The sequence below is a fragment of the Dromaius novaehollandiae genome, chromosome 5 (genome assembly GCF_036370855.1).
Source record: "Dromaius novaehollandiae isolate bDroNov1 chromosome 5, bDroNov1.hap1, whole genome shotgun sequence".
Taxonomy (NCBI): domain Eukaryota; kingdom Metazoa; phylum Chordata; class Aves; order Casuariiformes; family Dromaiidae; genus Dromaius; species Dromaius novaehollandiae.
The window spans coordinates 63,053,580-63,071,811 of NC_088102.1; the positions used below are offsets into that span (position 1 = coordinate 63,053,580).

The window sequence follows — 18,232 nt, forward strand, 5'->3', positions numbered from 1 at the left end:
ATTAAAATTTTGGATCGTGGAATGCTAATGGATGATGTCAAAGAGATCAAGGTTTCTTTTCTTAAAGAACACATTAAAAAGCATGATGAATTTCCTGAATAATATAACCATTGAAACTAAAACTTTTCAGTTACCTAGTTTAGGTAATCTAACAATCACGTTACTAATCTTAATGTCGGGTATGCCTTCATATGGATTAAACATTTCAGCTTAAGGTGTGTAGCTTATTAATTAGTTTTATTTTAGTTCAGAAATTTCTTTTTAGAATCATAAACTATGAAACAATTTTTTGGCCATGTATTTTGAATAGCTGCATAAATATGAATATTATCCTTAGTATAATTTTGGAAGTTTTAGGCTTTCAAATGCACAGAAGTGAGTAATTTTTGAATAGTTAAGATATTATGGTTTTGTATTTTACCTGAAGTTAAATTATTTTGAAAAGATCCTTACATAGTTATCTGTCCAAATATATTGTCAAGCTTTTTAAAAGCTTTTAAAAGAAACTGTTTAAAATGCTTAGTGTACTTTTATAGTAATTTCAGTGCTTTTAACTTGAGAAGAGTAAAACCCATAGGCTTTTATTATGCTTAAACTTCTAGAAGTTTAAACCATTTAAATCATTTTAAATACATCATTTTAAATACAACTTTAGCCAAATGGAGTTGAGGCCCACGCAAAGAAGATGCAAAGGAACGCCCCTCTCTCCATCATTAGCACTCCTCTCAGGTACGCTTCTGTCATAGGCCCTCGCTGCACCAGGACAGGAAAGATAACTTTTTAATATAGAAAAATAATTAATTTTTTTTCCAGAGCTATGCTAATTACTTTTTTCATTGGCTGTCTTCTCCCATTTTTCATCTGATTTTAGTTTATACAAGCTGGTCAGAGGAGGGCTTATTCCCTTCTTTTTTCTTTGTAATAATTAATATTGCTTGTACCCTTTGACTGAACTGTAAACCATATTAGGAGAGGTCTATATTACTGCAAACAGATGTACATATTTTTAACAGATATTTCCAATGTTGCTAAAAGATGTGCTTTCCAAAAAGCCATGCTGAAATTTGGTAAAATTAGGTTTGACTAAACACCTATTGAACTGGCTATAGTAATTCATTCTTCTGAATTATGACTGTGGGAAAGCTGTTGTGCTTTAATAGTTTTTTTTCTTTGATTTATTTATTTATTCATTGCAGTGAAGTAAATTCCCTCTGTGAGTACTCTTAGCCTGCTTTGAGTTTCAGTTTGGCCTGAACTCATTGCCAGCTGATGGAGGCTGAATCAGGAAAGATCACTTGTACTTCAGGAGTTTTTGTAAGGTGGCTTGTCTTAACTGTGTTGTTTATTTCTTAGGCAAAATAGATGCAATTCCTAAGTTTAAACGTCGTGCAGTCCCTGTCCGTTAATGAGCAAGGCATACAACTGTGTTCAAAGCCCAAGGCAGCTTGTCAGGCAATTTTTTAAAAATAGGAAAGTGTGTTCATTGCTCTTTGGATGACCCACAGTGAATTGAACTGGGAGACTCCAGGATTAAAGTCAGGCTGATGGGAGAACTTCTCCCCTAGGCCGTGACTGGTAATTCGGGATACACGTCTGTGGGGGAGGGCTAGATTCCTCACCCCAGCACAAGTTCATCTGCAGTATCGGAGCCCGCGGCAGCGTCACGCTCAGATGAGCTCCCACTCGTATGATTGCCGAGATGGTGGCACTGGAAGCTGATGCTCAGCTAAAGCATGTGAGCTGCTCAGCAGCAGTTTGAGCAGAAGCTTGTAGCTTGCTTGGAAGTTTAATCAGTCCTGTCCCTCCTAGATCAGGTGTGTCTTCCTGGAAGAGGTAAGGAAGAGTGTTACATGCAAGTGGGTTACAAAATCCTGCTGTTACAGGGTACAGTTCTTTCTGCAACATGTCTTATGGTTGCAAAATCAAAGATCGCTGAGGCTCTGCCTACGACCTATTTTAAGGTCAGTCTCTCTGTTCACTTTAAACTAAAATAAACTGTATTCCTTTTTCTCCTGTATTGCTGTAAGATCGGTGCAGCTTTGGGAATACTTTGTAACTTGTATTGATGATCCAGTCAGTAATTACAGCTCCATCTCCCAAGAGAATGATGCCAGAAATACTACTTTGTTAATATTATTAATAACCTAATCAGGCAGGCAGTTAAGCTAATCAAGCTAAGTCTAGCAGGTACTGAGACATGAAGTGCAAGTTTCCTTACGCATAGTTTCTGAGTAGAATCCCATGTTAAGGAGTAAATTCTTTGAACAGAAATGTTTTTGTAAAGAAGCAGAATTTATCAGCTGATACCTTTAAAACTGTCACCCACCTTTGTCCCTCAGACCGATCCTATTCTGCAGTAGGTGTGTTAAGGAATATGCTGCTGTTTTCTGTTCCTTTCACAGTGAGAAAGGGTTATTTGTTTGGGGGGGTGGGGGGAGGCTTTCTGCATTTGAGTGCCATCTTGTGGTCTAGTATAAGCATCCAAGAAAAGGTAATAAACCCCCTTCAGTTATTACCCTGTAAAGATTTAATTACTGAAGAGATTTACCGAGTCATATTTACTGTGGAAAAATATTCACTATGTAGTGATCTACGTTTTGTGCCTGGTAGAAGAGATTGTTACTTTGAGCCAACAGTTTTTATCAACTCATAACACTTGCCAGTGAATTTTTTTTTTCCTTCTGCAACTTCAAGCCTATTTCTATACTACGGCAGTGCTGAAGTAAAGGGGAGGTCACTCAGGAGTCTAGGACTGAACCTTTTTAGTCTTATAGATTGATCCCCAAAATTATAAGAGTATAGACTATGTATGTCTGTGTGTGTGTATACAGCTAAAATGCTGAATAAAAGAGGTTGCACCATTGAAAGTGGCTGCAGTTACAGATTTGGTTCAGAAAAGTTCTGGAGTTTGCAAGGACATGAGTATTTTCTTAAGATCTTGTTTACAGCGAATAAATAAAATTAGCTGATGTGCCACAGGTTTAAAGAAAAAATACTAAAAGAGCTGGAGGAGGAGAAACCTCTTCCATGTCCCTCAATGGTAGCTGCAAGCAAGCTGATGCAACTTTGTGGGCCATTAGTACCAAAGGTTGCTGTTACAGCTGACAAAACTCGTAACACTCGTGCATGTCTGATCTTTGTTGCTAGTTGAGTCAGTAGTCAGTGAACCAGATGAATGCAGCCTTCATGGCTGTGCTTTGGAGGACAGACGGAAACCAGAAGATTTACCTCTTTGATGCAGTAAAGAACTGTCAATCTGGAAACTTGGAAATGAAGAGCTGTTTTTTAAAAACTGCTTGGATTTTAAAATCATTAAGCTGGACAACTCATTTTAGTTGGAGGATAAAGCTTTCATTTTTACAATGACCGAGCTAAAACCAAATGCTTCATGCAACATGGATCTGGCCAGATAAATACTGTTAGTCATTATCCTAATGCTTGTTACTGACATGCTAACCTTCACCTTATATATTCAGGTTAAAAAGAAAAAAAAAGTTGTCATGTAAAAGGAGAAGGTAGTTCATCACCTTAAAAACAAAAAATCTAAGTTCGTAAAATCTAAATTCTTAGATTTAGATCTTCTTGCTTTATGTAATATGACTTCTGCTATAGCATAACTTACTCCCAGATTGTGTGTGCTTAATGATTAGAAATCTTAAGTTTTCATAACAGTTGGATGTTACAACTGTTAACTTTAAACAGTGTTTAAAGTGTCTGTATGAAGAAAACAGAAGAGAAAATGTTACCCTTCCAGAGTTACCCTTGCCTGGGTGCTGATGACAAGTCAGCCTGTCTGTCTGTATTGGCACTTTCTATACCTTCTATACCTTCTGCTGGACAAGTTCCAGACTGGAATGTTGTATTTTCGCTACAAAAGAGGTGTTAGAGAAACAGAAACAAATATAGCTTTCACACATTACAATAAGCAGAATTACTTCAAAAGCTGCAGAATATGAAGCACCAAGCAGGGGTATGGGTATCTTATCTGTGCTCTGTAGTTATAGGATTATCTTTATATTTGTTTAATCTGTAAATGCAGTCATTTGCATAACATGTATTTATCAAAGAAAAAGTAGAACCTTGTCAATTATGGTATTTTTAGTGGCTGACAAAAAGTTACAAAGACTGAACACTTCAGACGTGAATTTTATTTTTTTGTAGGTTGTTTTTATTTTTGGTAAGTAGAAGAAAAATTAAGTGAGCAGAGTTGACGTATTTGAAGCTGATAGTATCTTCAGATTGTGTTGCTGATGTTCTTCTGTGGGTCTGGTGGTTTTTGTGAAATTATTCAGGACACGTAGATTTGTAGCCATATTCAAACAGAAACTAAAAAATACTCCTGCACGAAAATGTTTTTAAAAATACAGCAGATCTTTAACCTGAGGTATTGGGGAGGTTTTTGCCTTTTTATTTTAATTGTGTTAATGTAGATGCTTTCTGTGCCATATTTACAATATTGCTACTGTTTGAATAGCCCTGGAAAATAATGTAGAATAATTCGGAAACAGATAAGAAAAAAGTAAACACTTTAAATTGCATCCTTTATCTTATTTTTAAGAGGAGGGAATATTCATGTAGCTAGTATAAAGGGCTACAAGTCTCTGAAGTTCATGCAGTAACAAAAATTAGATACAAATCAATGAATTTTTTCTAATTATTTTGTTGTTTAGATTTCCTACAGAAAGTCATGGAATTTACTTAATTTTTAGGCCTTTATACTATAGATACTATATTGCATTGAACTGACAGAGCAGGAAAAAATAATAGTTGCATGTAATCTGATTGTGTATGCATAATAAGTTGTCTGTTATTTAATGTGATTAATGATGCTGGATATGTGTAACACATGTTTTTTCATTGAGTTGCTGCAAGGTTTCCGAATGGTGAACAAACAGTTCACACAGCGTATTAGATTTTTACCAAAAGATTAGTAGTTGTGTTTTATCAAAAACGAAATTAGAAATACTCCTAAAAATCAGTGTAGATAAGACAGTATCATTCAGAATGCTAATTTTATCAAGATCTGTATGTACATATGGTAAGTATATGTGGAAGTATTTCTTGGCCTTTTCTGTTATATTAAACTCCTATTTAATATCTTAATTAGTGATGGAGATATAAAGGCATACAAAAAAGATGGCCTGAGACTCGGTCTTAATAACAAGGGTTGCATATTGGGAAAGTATTTGGACAATATGGCCAAGATTCATAGCTTTGCTTCCTTAGCAAAGTTTTCTAAAGATATATCCCACTACAGGATATTAAAAGATACTATATAATGATTCTAGCATTTGGGTAATAAGCAAGCATAAATGAAAATTGTATGTTCAGTCTTAAAGAGCTTTGTGTCAGTAATCCTATATATGCAGAACCATTTGAAAAAAATCAGGTTTTTTTTTTTGATGGTGTTTTGAGAACCCAGAAATTCTTGTAGGAACATTATTTTTCCCTTTTCTTATCCTTTTTTATCCACAAACTGTCTTAAATGTTATGCAAACAATAAGCTGCTTTTTTTAAGATTCATCAAAATATCAATTTTTTTTATTTTAAAACATAATATTGTTTTTAAAGTACTTGAACTCTTTCCTAATTGTGAAATGCATAGCATTTTCCTAAAACCAGAGTTATAGTGGATTTCTGCAATTAGGTTTCGTTATTCTGAGGCTAAATTAAAACAGAATGCTGTATTTTAGCTGTTCTTTAAATGAATTCAAAAATTAGCTAATGCAAGCGATATCTGGTCACTTATGTGTGTTTCTGTTGTGAATTTATTGCGTACTTATCACATTAGGTGTAAGTTTTTACCTGTAAATCCTCTGTAATATTCTGAGATGTACCCACTCTATGAAGTTTTTTGCTCTATGCTTCTGTAATTCAGGTAGGAAGTTCTAGTATAAGATTTATTAAGCCTGATATAGCCCATGCACATTTACCTTCAGTACATGCTATTAGGCTTCTCTTTCTCAGTAATTTGGGGGCATGTTTTATAGTTAAATAAGAACAAATTTTTATAATTTTTTCTTTTGCTATGAGTCTGGTAGCTAAATGCTGGTTTTCTTGATAATTTAGCTGCTTTTGTAAAAGATAATGGAGATTTTTAGGATAGGTTTGCTTTTATAAGTTTAGATGAATCGAAGTAGAAAAGCACTGTCACCAGCTAATTTAGTGTACACGTTAGATGATTTATCAGTGATCCAGAAATATTAGAATAAGGCCATATAATTATTCTGTCATCAGGATATCTCTGTCCCATGCAGATTCAACACTTTTTAGAGCTTTTGCTGTGGTGGTGGTAAGTGAGGCAATGACGCAAGTTTTGTCCTATCAAAAGATGAAGGGAGAAGTATTTTATATAACATCACATGATTAAGATTTGTTCCACTGTTGGTTTTTCAGTGCTAACAGCACTAACATATCACCATATTACTCTTCATTTTTTGCAGATGATTCTTTGGGATTGGGATTTGAAGCAATGGTACAAACCCTATTACCAGGTTGGTCTATTATGAATTCCTTAATGAAATGTGATCAAGCAGAGAGTTCACTGTGACCTGTCAGATTTCAGCTTTTTTGCTGAGAATTCAGTTACCTGGGTTGTCCTAGTATGCTCTAATTCTATGTAGACTTGAAATTTAGCAATTCTGACCAAGCTGACAGGGATGTACTTTCTTAGTGTATGTGAGAAGAGTCTCCAGTCCAGCTAAGAAGGGAGTGCTGACTGAAATATCCCCTAGCATAATGTTAGGGAGTGATTTCCCCAGCAATGTCACAAAACTCAGGGCTACCAAGATCTCACTTTTTTTCTGACTGCTTGTTTCTCCCTGTCTGTCATGTGTCAGCACTAGTGTCTAATCAGCCAATGCTGTTTCTGTTCAGGGAGTTGTGCCAAATAAAATTTAATGACTTTTTGACAGAATTTTTAGGATTTGTTTCAGCAGAATCAAGGATAATAAAGATAGTGAAGCTGAATCAACTCTAACTTAGGCTTAAACTGATTTGGAAATTGTACCCTTATAAGGGGCTTATAACAGTTTGGCACCCCAAAATTTCTTTTGACTTTATTGGAGGAGATAGAATAACAAGTTTAATTCTAAGACAAAGTAATAAAAAATTGAGGTAAAAAAAATTGTCCCTAGATCTTTATTTTAAAAAGAAAAGAACTAGTGTTGAATTCTGAAATATGTTTTTATTGCGTAAGAAATACTTTGCAGAAATCAGCCCTGTTCTTTTCTCCCCCTCTAAGGAAGTGACTTATTTCTGACTTGTGTAAAAATCACCTTATAATTATTACTAAAAAGATGTTTGATGTAAGAAAATGTGACAATTTTGTTTATAGACTCAGTCTTGAAAATACGTAGAATTTTGGGTCTAGTTTTGACAGGATTATTTATAAAAATTCTCAGAACATAAAATTTTGTTCTATGGTATGTGAGTATGTATGTACCTGTACTTTTTCTTCAGAAGAAAACTAAACTGCATTTTATTTTTATTGATGGATAAGATGCTCATTTAAAACTTTTTTATTAGTGAAATGTTTCAAAATGTTAATTGTTTGCAATATTCCATCTATTCTAGAATGCTGGCAGTGGAAACGGAGTTGATCTTTCAGTACTAAATGAGGCTCGGACCATGCTAACAGACCTCCTGACTGACCCCTCCCTTCCACCACAAGCGATTTCTTCCCTTCGAAGCATTAATAGTTTGATGGGTGCTTTCTCAGGCACATGCAAGCCAAAGGCTAATCCATTCACACCATTTCCTGGTTTCTTCCCCTGTCCTGAAATAGAGGACCCTGCTGAAAAAGGAGATCGAAAACTACTCAAGGTCAAACGACTCTAATTGTAATGTATAAGTGTGTTGCCATTTTTGAGCAATTTGTCAAAGAAAATTCTTCTGGAAAGAATGTCCTTTGTATGGATAGTAGTTTCTTTACTGAATATCTATGAACTGCTGTTAAGGTCAAAAGTAAAGCTGTGAAAACACACCGAATGTAGATAGGTAACAAAATTAAAAATTCAAGTGTTTGAGGGGTAGATAAGTGGAGAGCACTGGTCTACACTCTAAAAATAAACAGAAGATTCCTCAAAATAAGCACAGGATTACAATAAGCAAACAAAAAAAAAAGTAGTGTAAAATCAAAGTATTATATATTCATGGTATGGCAGGAACAGGGCTCATAATCTTCCTACAGTCTTGGTCTAGCAGTTGGTGGTGTGACTTTTTCATTGACTTCCCCCCTCCCTGCCCCCCGAAGAAATGTACTATTGTAAACATCAAACTAACCATCAGAAAAAGAAAAAAGTCGGCTATTTAAAAGTAAAAGTAATGTCTTCTGCCTGGGCAGCACATCACATTGAGACCAATGTATTTATCTACTGTCACCCCTCCCTTATTGAGGGTGAATAACTGTAAGCAAGAATATGGGTACTATGTGACACATTATGGAATGCAGTGCAAGAACATTCAGATTACAAACTCAGCTGCGGTGCATCAGTGCCTGTTAGTTCTAGGGTTGTGTGGTGTTGACAGCTTGAAGCTGGCTTTTGCAGCTATCTCTGCTCTGTACCTTCCCGAGCACTCAAGGAAGCTTATAGCTTAGGCACCATCTACTTGCTCTCAACCATTACAGAAACTGGCCCTGCCTCTGTCTGCTGGGGGAGACAGAAGCTGCTCCTAGGTATCTGTCCTTGCTGTTCCTGTTGCAGCCCCAGGGAGCCTGCTAAGTCCGGCTAAGACCCAAAGCAGGGGAGTCTGTTCCTGTTCTCAAGCATGCGAGAGGCTTCATTGGGAAGTCACTGCACTGTAGTTGCTTCCATGTCCAAACAGTTGGCTGGTTGGACAAAATTGGTCAACTTGTTGGCTCTCCATTTTGGGGCCGGATAAGACTGCCTCATGAGCCAGATTCAGTCGGTGAAATGTCCGTTGGCCATCATTGTCAAGACAAATGCTTCTGGGGAAAAAGCTCAGTATCCACAGATTAATCTGTGGAAGTGATACAGAGGCTGAATCTCACATGGATATTTGCAGAAATCAGTTCAGCAGGAAGCAGTCATCTGGCTTTTATTTTTTTTTTATTTTTTTATTTTTTTTTTTCCCTAAATGCCCACCTTGGAGAAAATAACTTTACATTTATAGCTGTCTGTTTCCTCTTCTTCCCTGGAAGTTGTCTCAAGGCATCAATCCAAATGATCTCTGTCAGACAATTTATGAGTACAGCTTGCCTTTGGTACCTACTATTCCTGCATACCACTTTGTACTTGACTTATTTCAGATCTTTGATTTTAATTGCTTAACTCCTGTGTAACAAATTACTCTTCAAGAGTACATGGCTTAGTTGACACCTTCATTGCCTTCTGTCTGAAGATTTTTTTTTTGGTGCATCAGTGTAGCATTGCCGGAGCTGGTTCATGTAATTTGACAGACTAGACTCCCGGTTCCCTTTCTGGTAGTGTTGGATAAGGAGTACCACATGTTTCTGGCGCAGATACAGTTTTCTTATTCTGCCTGTCCAATTACACCTTTTTGGCCATAACTACAGCTTTGCAGCAAAGCAAACAGGGTCAAGGTACATCCCATATCAAAAACTCAGTCTGATTTTTCAGGGTAAGAGAATGTACTTTTTTGTGTGAACACTTTTTCCTTTTTTGAAATATGTAATAGTTCTGTGAGTTAAGTATGATCTTTGACCACCTGGTGAAGCTTAAAATTGCAATGTCATTATTTCTGTCAGACCTTTTGAAGCACTAGTATCCAAGGGTCACCTGTCCTCACTCATGACCCTGCAAACCTTACTCAACACTGCAAATATGGTTTGTATTTTTGTTTTAAACACATTTTCCTGGCACACTTCTTCCTTTGAAAGGTCTGATTATATGCATCTATATTCTGAAGAAGAATCCTATTTTTTGCCATTGCATTGCTACATTTCATTACATTTCATTGTAAGCAGTTAATAAATAGTGTCATATCCTATCTTCAGAAGCAATAAATAAAGTTTCAGTGTTTGTTTTCAGTTATGTAAATTTTAACTATAATTAAATTACTCAACAGGGACTAAATAGCAGGAGTAGCCTGCCAACACCACAGCTGAGAAGAGCTTCAGGAGTTTCTGGCATTCCCCCTATAGAATCGCCATCTTCTAGATGGGAGCGGAGTAACAGCAAGAGATCTCATCAGGAATGTAACACATCAAGGTAACCACCTAACTAGTTTTTAATGGTAGAATAATAAATGTAGTCTTTCTAAAATGTTCGTGTCTATAATGTTGGAACTTGGCAGGGGAAGTATTTAATGTTAAATCTTGTAATTGAATTTAGTCACTGTATTCTGCCAGCATGAATTAGAAAACATTTTGAGTTAATAATATATCGTTCTTCTGTAGTTGTGCTTGATCTCAACTAGAAATCAGGTCATTCTGAGGTTGAATGGCATGCTCCATCATAAGAAGTAGCACTACCTACCAGTTTTGGTAGGAAATGAGAAAAACGTCCAACATAAATTAGTTTGTTTTGTAATCGTGTAACCTCTAAACCATTACTGACTTCCTCTTCCTTCTCCTTTTTATTTAAATATGTATCACTTTTGAACTTCCACATATCCAATAATTTCTTTTCTAATTAAAAAAGATTATATAATTTTTTTGCATTTCTTAGCTAACTGTTGTGTGTATTGCAACACTTATTAGTACAGTTATCAAGTAAGCAGTAAGGTAGATTAAGAAAGTCGTCTCTTCTCTTCTTGTCAGTCAATATGATGTAAACAAAGCTTTTATTTCCATAATTAAGATTACATCTTGAGTTAGGACTAAAATTAACATACTTTTTTTGTTGTTGTGTTTAATGTCTTTCAGAGTGAAACTTCACACTTTGTTTTATTTAAATTTGTATGTTTTTGCGTAATGTCTTGTAAGAAAAATACAAAAAATATGTTTGAAATTTTGTTGCCATTCGAATCAGTAAAAATTTGTGCATTTTTTTGTTTTATGCATACCTGATATCTCTTAAAACTTAACTGTTTTTTACATAAATCTTAACAAAAAGAAGAAGAAGAAGAAAAACAAAATATGAGTTATGATGATATTTGATAATTACTAGTAGCGGATGAAAGTTTATGTGCAACAAGTGTCCAAGAATTTATTTATCAAGATTACATTTAGTTTTAAAGCAAATCATTTAAACAATTTGGCAGTTGTCAGGGACATTTTTTCCTTTGAATAAAATAGACTATTCAAGTATTTACATAATAAAACTTAATTGTGGCTTATGTGTAAAATATAGTTGAATCTCTTAAGTTGTAATTAAATTATTATAGATAATTTTCCATAGTTGTTGCTGTCATGTCAACAGCAGGATATTTTTTTGTTTGGGATGATTTTGACATCAACTGCTATACTTTCGCTACTGCTAATCCATAGGCAACAGTTCTGTTGGTCATATGAAATCAGGCTGAATGTGCATCACAAATTCTTATTGGCCAATTATTACAGTAGTTTAAAGGTAGTATTTTCATGCTGATTTGGTTATTCAGTGTTTGAAAGAGTCTCCACTGTTATATCCAGTGGAAATAACCAGAGAACAGACTTTAAATTTGCAAACTGTGGGACTTCAGTTTGAGGTTTTGCACTTCTGGTGCAGACGCTTTGTAGTTTTATGAGAGGAGGAGGGTTTCCTTGCAGCTTCTACAGACCAAAGAACCTGCTCGAGCATACCTGCTTAAAAGCAGCAGTGCAGAAAACACCCTCGTTCTTAGTCCATTATCATTAAATTATCCCTTGACCCCGGTGACTAGCACTCATACCTTGTCACCCGTCAGGACGTCCCCTCCTCAGTCTCAGCACTGCACCAGTCCCGTTACCTCCCTCAAGCCCCTGCCATACAGGCCTAGAATATTTGGTCCCTTTCTCATGGTTTGCCTTCTTCCCTTCAGGGTTCTTGCCAGCTCTTACACTGTCCCAGTCCCCAGGCATCTTCCAGCGATCATTCTTCTCAAGTTTCCTTCTACCTATAATTATATCCTAATCATCCCAAAATCCCCTGTGATCATTTGCTTACCTTACAGATGTGGTTAGATGAGATAGTTGAACTGGCACAGCTGTTCCTGCTGCCGGAAGGGACAGTCCTTCGCTGCTAGAATGTGCGCCCGGCCCTTTTGTGCCATTGGCTTTGGTTTGTGAGTCAGCCCCTTAAATTGTCAGAAAGTAACTCAGCAAAAGAAAAGGCATAGTTTTTCCTGCAGGTAGGGAGCTGATTCAGCTCACTGAGAAACCAAACAAGTGTCAGAGGAGAAGGAGGGAGGAACATGCAGATGGTAAAAATGGAGAGTGGAACCTCCACTCTCAGAATAGCAAACTGTTCCCTGGGAGGAAAGCTTGTAAAAAATCAATGTTTTTTTACACAAATGACTGTGTTCAACTGAATCCTAGCTGAGTAGAGGAAGATAGGACACTACGTAGTGGTATAATAAATAAATATTGCTACAAAAACTGTTTTAATGTTCCAGAAGTTTTTCTATCTATCCAGACAGTTTTCAGATGCAGCTCTAAAGAGCTTGTCCTTTATTTGCCTGTGAATTCCTGGTTTGGTTTGTCATTCAAACACCAGTTTGAGATGAACTGACCTTGCTTAATAGTTATGTTACACCATAAATACCAATGTAGAATTTTTCTGTGCTTTAAATGAGTACCTCCAAGTTCGGATAGCTAAACAATGTGCAAGTAGTGAAAGATTCATCAGTTGTCAACCCAAACATTGTTCAAAGTTGCTTAACATGTCAGTATCAGACTTCAGAATAATACATCTTTCTTTATTCTTTAGCTCACATATTTAAATTTAGCTAGCACTTTTTTATATTTGTATATTTAAGCAAATGATGGTAGGTCAAGTATTTATGGGTTTGATAACTTTTGTTTGAAATCCGATTAAACAAAGTGAAATCTATGTGGGTAAATAGTTTTTTCCATACTAAAATGAAATAATTACTTTTACATAAAGTATTTTCCCTTTCAGGTACATCTATACAGTTATTTTTGATTACATATCACATTTTTGTTTACAAAAGGAAAACATAATTGGAATTTTGGAGTGCAATTTCATGCCTACAACAGCAGATGGCATAACTTAACAATTGAGATAGCTACACTGTAGCTACTGAAGTACAATATAACTTCATTAACATCAGAAATGGTTTTAGTTTTAAGATAATAAATAAAATGGTTGATTAAATATGAAAAAATGATTTGAAAAGAAAGCCATAGCTATGGAAGATTGTCATGGTATTTTCAACTTAACCAATCTTTTAAATGTTCTCAGATAGGTTAGAAAATAGTCTGTTCTGTTAAAACATACTAGAGTATTTGATATTATCACTTAACAATAAATTCATGTAGTGCTGTGTAATATTTAGTAGCAGAATTTTAAGGAATTATGCTAAATGCACAGTAATTCAGCAAATTCTAATTACTTTCATTATCTTGAAAATTTGTCTTTCCATAGCATTCCTTTAAAAACATTGGCAATGAAGATATTGTTTAATGTTCTGTGAAAAGGTCTAGCTAGTAAATAAACAATTACTTGAATTACTCAGAAAGATATTGTATGCTTTCTAGGCAACATTCAGGAAAAGTGAAAGCCATTTTAGAAAGTGAAAACTATGGCAAGTAATTTGAAGACTTTTATTGTGTGTTTTTAGGACTGCATAGGATTCTCTGTTGCTTTCTATTCCATATACTTGACGTGATTTCTATTCCATATTATTGACATGTAGCTCATCTTGAACTTGACTTCATTGCAGTGCTCTGTTTTTCTTGAATAACGGTGTATTAGAACAGTCTAGCTATTTTGCAAGCATTTTATTTGACAGAAATGGAATGAAGACAATAAAGAAAAAATATTTCTTATTGTTTTGCTTTTAGCCAAGGATCTCATTCAAATGGATCTTTTGGTGCAAACCTACTGGCAGTACCAAAACAAAGATCATCTTCTATGAGTCATCATATAGGTCCCAGACGAGTAGGTAAGATATTGTACTTTGTGTAGTTTAGTGGCAGGATGTCAAGATTGACATACATGAAGATTTAATTCAAACTGCTTACAGTATATCATGTATTACAATTATTTTTTTCATATAAATATGACAGTAACATAACATCAGCATGTAGCATATATTTTTAAAAGGTTTTATTTTTGATCTGTTTCTAAGACTACTAAAAATTATAGTTAACACTGTCAACTTTGTACAAATCTCAACTATCTTTCTCATCCTGGGTATCTGCAAAATATTGTTATATTTAGTGGTTGATACTTGCTGAAAATTGCAACATTCACTTACCATAATAAGGTGACCTTTTTAGTACTGCCATTTTTTGCATTGGGACTGTGTAATTTAGATGCACCTAAAATATCTGATAGAAACCTGAGGTAAGTATTTAATAAAATTTTGGGAGAAGAAGTTGGAATAAATTTTACTCTTACATTGTTCGTGTTATAAGACAGAGATTGTAATAGCAGTGCTGCTATAATGTGTATATCAGTTTTCAGGGGTTATGATTGGTCTGTTTTCCCATATTAAGTGAAAATGTGCAAACTGACCTTTTTCTGACAGTTGTGCCTATCCATTTGAGCATAGTTTAAAAAATAACCTCTGCAATAAGTTTTTGAAAAAAATTTGAATGTACAATCCAGCTTGAGAGAGATGAATTCATTCTCATAAAAAATGTCTCACTAGTTTTCTCTGGGTTACTCACTGATATTATTTCATTCTTCTAATCACCAAGGAATGTGCAAAGTCAAATCAGATCTTGCAGTTTTTTGCATGTAGATATGTTGTTGCACACTCTCATGCACCACTCTCATGAAACTCTGGGCTGCCTTCTGCTTTCTGCAGTTTTCTGCGTTGACCATAATACATCTGCCAAACTCTGAAACAGATAAAAATTTCATAGACCGGTTTTCTTTGGCATCTAATACTGATGGATTTCTAGATCAGGGTCATTCTGTGCACTGAAAGAGATAAGAATCTTGTGGAAAATACTGTTGAATGTGTGCACACAAAGGGAATAAAATTAATACCTAATGCTGGAATACTAATCTGTTTTAGCTCTGGAAGGGAGTTTACAGATTGCCTCTCAACTTGCCAGATCTTTCTTTGCAGCAGTGGAGTGAGATTTACTCTCTGAAAGTTCTTCCTCTGCATCTAACAATGTGGACTTTGAAAAATCTTGTATTTGACAGTAACAAAACCTTATTAGTTACTACCCTAAGGTTTGTGAGATCTAAGTATCAATTTGTGGTGCTGTTTGAAGAGTATAATTATGCATTCCTTATTTAAGGACCTAAATGCAATCAGTGCTCATGCTATGTATTCTCTTAGTACTTTGTTACCATGCACTGTGCAATCACAAAACTTATGGTGGAGTTTTTGTTTCATAGTTTGCGGCAGAACTAGTGATTCAATCATGGGATGTCAGTAAAATACCTCATTATGTTGCTCTTTGAGCCTTTGAGAAAGAGCATGTTGTTCTGTTTGATAAAAGTATGTTTACAATGGGTATAACTTCCCTCGGGCACTCCAAGATAACCTATCTTTTGTATATTTTCAGAGGAAAAAATATCTTTTGGCTTAACTTATAATTTTGTTGTAAATTAATGTCAGATTCGTACTAGCCAAAGTGCAGATTTACAAGCATGCTTTCCTATATTTCACAGATGCAAGCTTGAAGTGAGCGCTAGCTTACTGTTTGAACAGGGATAGGAAATTTCGGGGATCTAAGTGGGAAGGTGGTGTGATTTCTTATTTTGACTGACCCAGGAGTGAACTTTGGGTTTTTTAATGACTTGTTAGGCAGATTGGAGCACATTATCACCACAAAAACAAAAAGGCACATCACTGTCAAAAAGGCTAGTACCTGCCAACTTTAATCCCTTGCTTCAAAAATATGGTTACAACATTTTGGTTTTTCTTTTTTTACTTTTTCTTTAAATGCCCCAAGCATATTTTTCTTCAATTGCAAAGTAATTAGGTAAAATATTTTTCTTTAAGTTAGTTATCAATACTGAATTATTTTTGATGAAATTTTCTGGAAATAAAAAAAAAATCTGAATCAGACAAACAATATGGGAAGTTTCAACTTAAGTGGTTAAACTTTACCAAAGTTTTTTTTTAAAGAAAAGGGGGGGGAGGGGGAGAAACCTTGAAAGCCAGATGTTATAACATATTTCATAGTCTGCCACTCAGATGTGTGGCCTATACTGTGCTTCATATTTGTAGATCTCAAAACTTGGAATTGGTCTTGCTACTTAATATATGTTTAACAGCATGAGATATACATGGTATTTTGAAAACTTGCACATTGGCTTATCAATATGTAAAGTTCTTAATGTAATCTGAACCAAATATAATGTTTGTTTTGGAAGGTGCTTCTCCTGGCCTGAATCCTGTGGGTTCACCTGGTCATGGATCTGTCTCCAGTGGGTCCTTTGTCAGTTGGTCACCTGTAGAATTTCCTGATACTGCTGACTTTCTTACAAAACCAAGCATTAATATACATAAGCCTCTGGGATACACGTTTATTTCTCCAGATTTTCAGCAACAAGTTAAAACACCCACAGGTTATATGTGTAACAGGTACTGTAAAGTCTCAGGTGTAAGTTTAGTAACTTCATATATGTTTCAAATGGAAATACATAACAACACCTGTATCTAACAGTATTGAAAATAAGGGATGTCATCTCCTACTAATCTGTAACTATTTTATCCAGGGGCAGGATGCCTTTTGTATGTCACAGCTTTGAAATAGTTCAACCTTGATATGAAATGCAGCAGTCATTGTGGGGTAGCAGTGTTTTCTAGATTGTAGAGGAGGACGACGACTACTTCCTTCCTACTTAGGAATTTAATTCTTTCTATTTAAAAACTTACTAATTAATTACCTTTACTGTATTAATTCGTGGCAGTGAGTCTGGGGGAGGTGATGGATGGTTGTTTTCTAAGCACAGACTAAACCCGTATGTGCATAGTTCATGAGAAAATATCAAGGTCACTTGGTGGAGGAACCTTAAAAAGCATAACTTGAAAGAGTAATTTGCAGATATTTTTCAATGCACCACAGTGGTAGCAAAAGAATAAAATTACTGAATGTTTTAACTATTTCTCATGTATTCTGTAAGCTGTGGACGTCAGATACTCAAGCCTGTTCCAACACCAGAATCAGAATCTGCAGAATACAAAGGCAGAAAATCAGGTAGGATTTCAAAATATGCAAATACTTGCTATGTTTTCTTAATAACAAAAAATTAACATTTTTGTATTTCTACATGATTTTTTTATATTTTCAAATAATTTACATACCTATATTTTATTTTACAGTTTGCCATTTAGAATAAGTGAAATGATCTGAAATATTGCCTGTTTCGGAAATAGAATTTTTTAATAGTCTCCCACTCATGGCTTATAGTCCTGTACGCCACATGTCACACAAGTTCTGTACCAGCTCTGTTAAACTAAACACTGAAACAATAACTACTAATGATGTTTCTAGCTTTTCTAAAACTTAAAATTTTTGTTTTCTTCTACAACCTTTTGTTGTTTGGTTCTTAAGTAAAAATGGTTTTGAAACAAGCTATTATTCTGTTATATTCAGTTTAAGAATTGTTGCACAGCAGTAATTTACAAATTATTGATAGTGTTTATGTACATATTTTCTTTAAGGTGAAGTTGGAAGCACTAGTATTTCAAAAGAACCTTTCCACCATACAGAGAGAAAACAAGATGAAAGGAAGGAAAAGATTCATCAAACACCAAATAATCAACTTGTAAGCATGTAATTACAAAAGTATTTGCAGTAATTTTAATTAATACAGTGTTTCTTTATCATTTCTAATATACGGTAGAAAGGTCCCTGAATTGCTAAGAATTGTAATGTCTGAAGGAAAATGGTGCATTGTTAAAATACAAAATTTCATTTAATAATTGTGTACTTCTACCTTGCATAAATTTCACTAGCAAGTGAAAAGATGGTGATTTGTATTAAATTTTTGTTAAGCAAAATTAATTTGTATACATTTAATGTACATAAGTATGCTCCAACACTAACTGACTAGTATTTTCTCTTGGAAGTTTACCAAAATATGTGGCAGATTCAGTGAGACTGTCAACTGAATGCTCATACAATGCACTATGTTGAAAGTGGGGGAAGACAAATTGTGTAATAAGCTATACTAACATTTTGGTTTTAGAC

General features: G+C 35.0%; 1 protein-coding gene across 2 annotated transcripts in view; it reads left to right on the forward strand.

Annotated features, from left to right (window-relative positions):
- PDE3B (phosphodiesterase 3B) overlaps positions 1-18,232 on the forward strand; it is a 95,609-nt gene that overhangs the window by 60,857 nt on the left and 16,520 nt on the right. Inside the window, exons 2-8 of one of the 2 annotated variants that reach the window (XM_026104489.2) lie at positions 6,444-6,494; positions 7,576-7,824; positions 10,051-10,193; positions 13,910-14,010; positions 16,410-16,620; positions 17,163-17,236; positions 17,704-17,807. In XM_026104489.2, coding sequence (XP_025960274.2) covers positions 6,444-6,494; positions 7,576-7,824; positions 10,051-10,193; positions 13,910-14,010; positions 16,410-16,620; positions 17,163-17,236; positions 17,704-17,807 — 933 coding nt within the window. The remainder of the gene's footprint in view (positions 1-6,443; positions 6,495-7,575; positions 7,825-10,050; positions 10,194-13,909; positions 14,011-16,409; positions 16,621-17,162; positions 17,237-17,703; positions 17,808-18,232) is intronic. The other variant, XM_064513063.1, reaches the window with a different exon arrangement.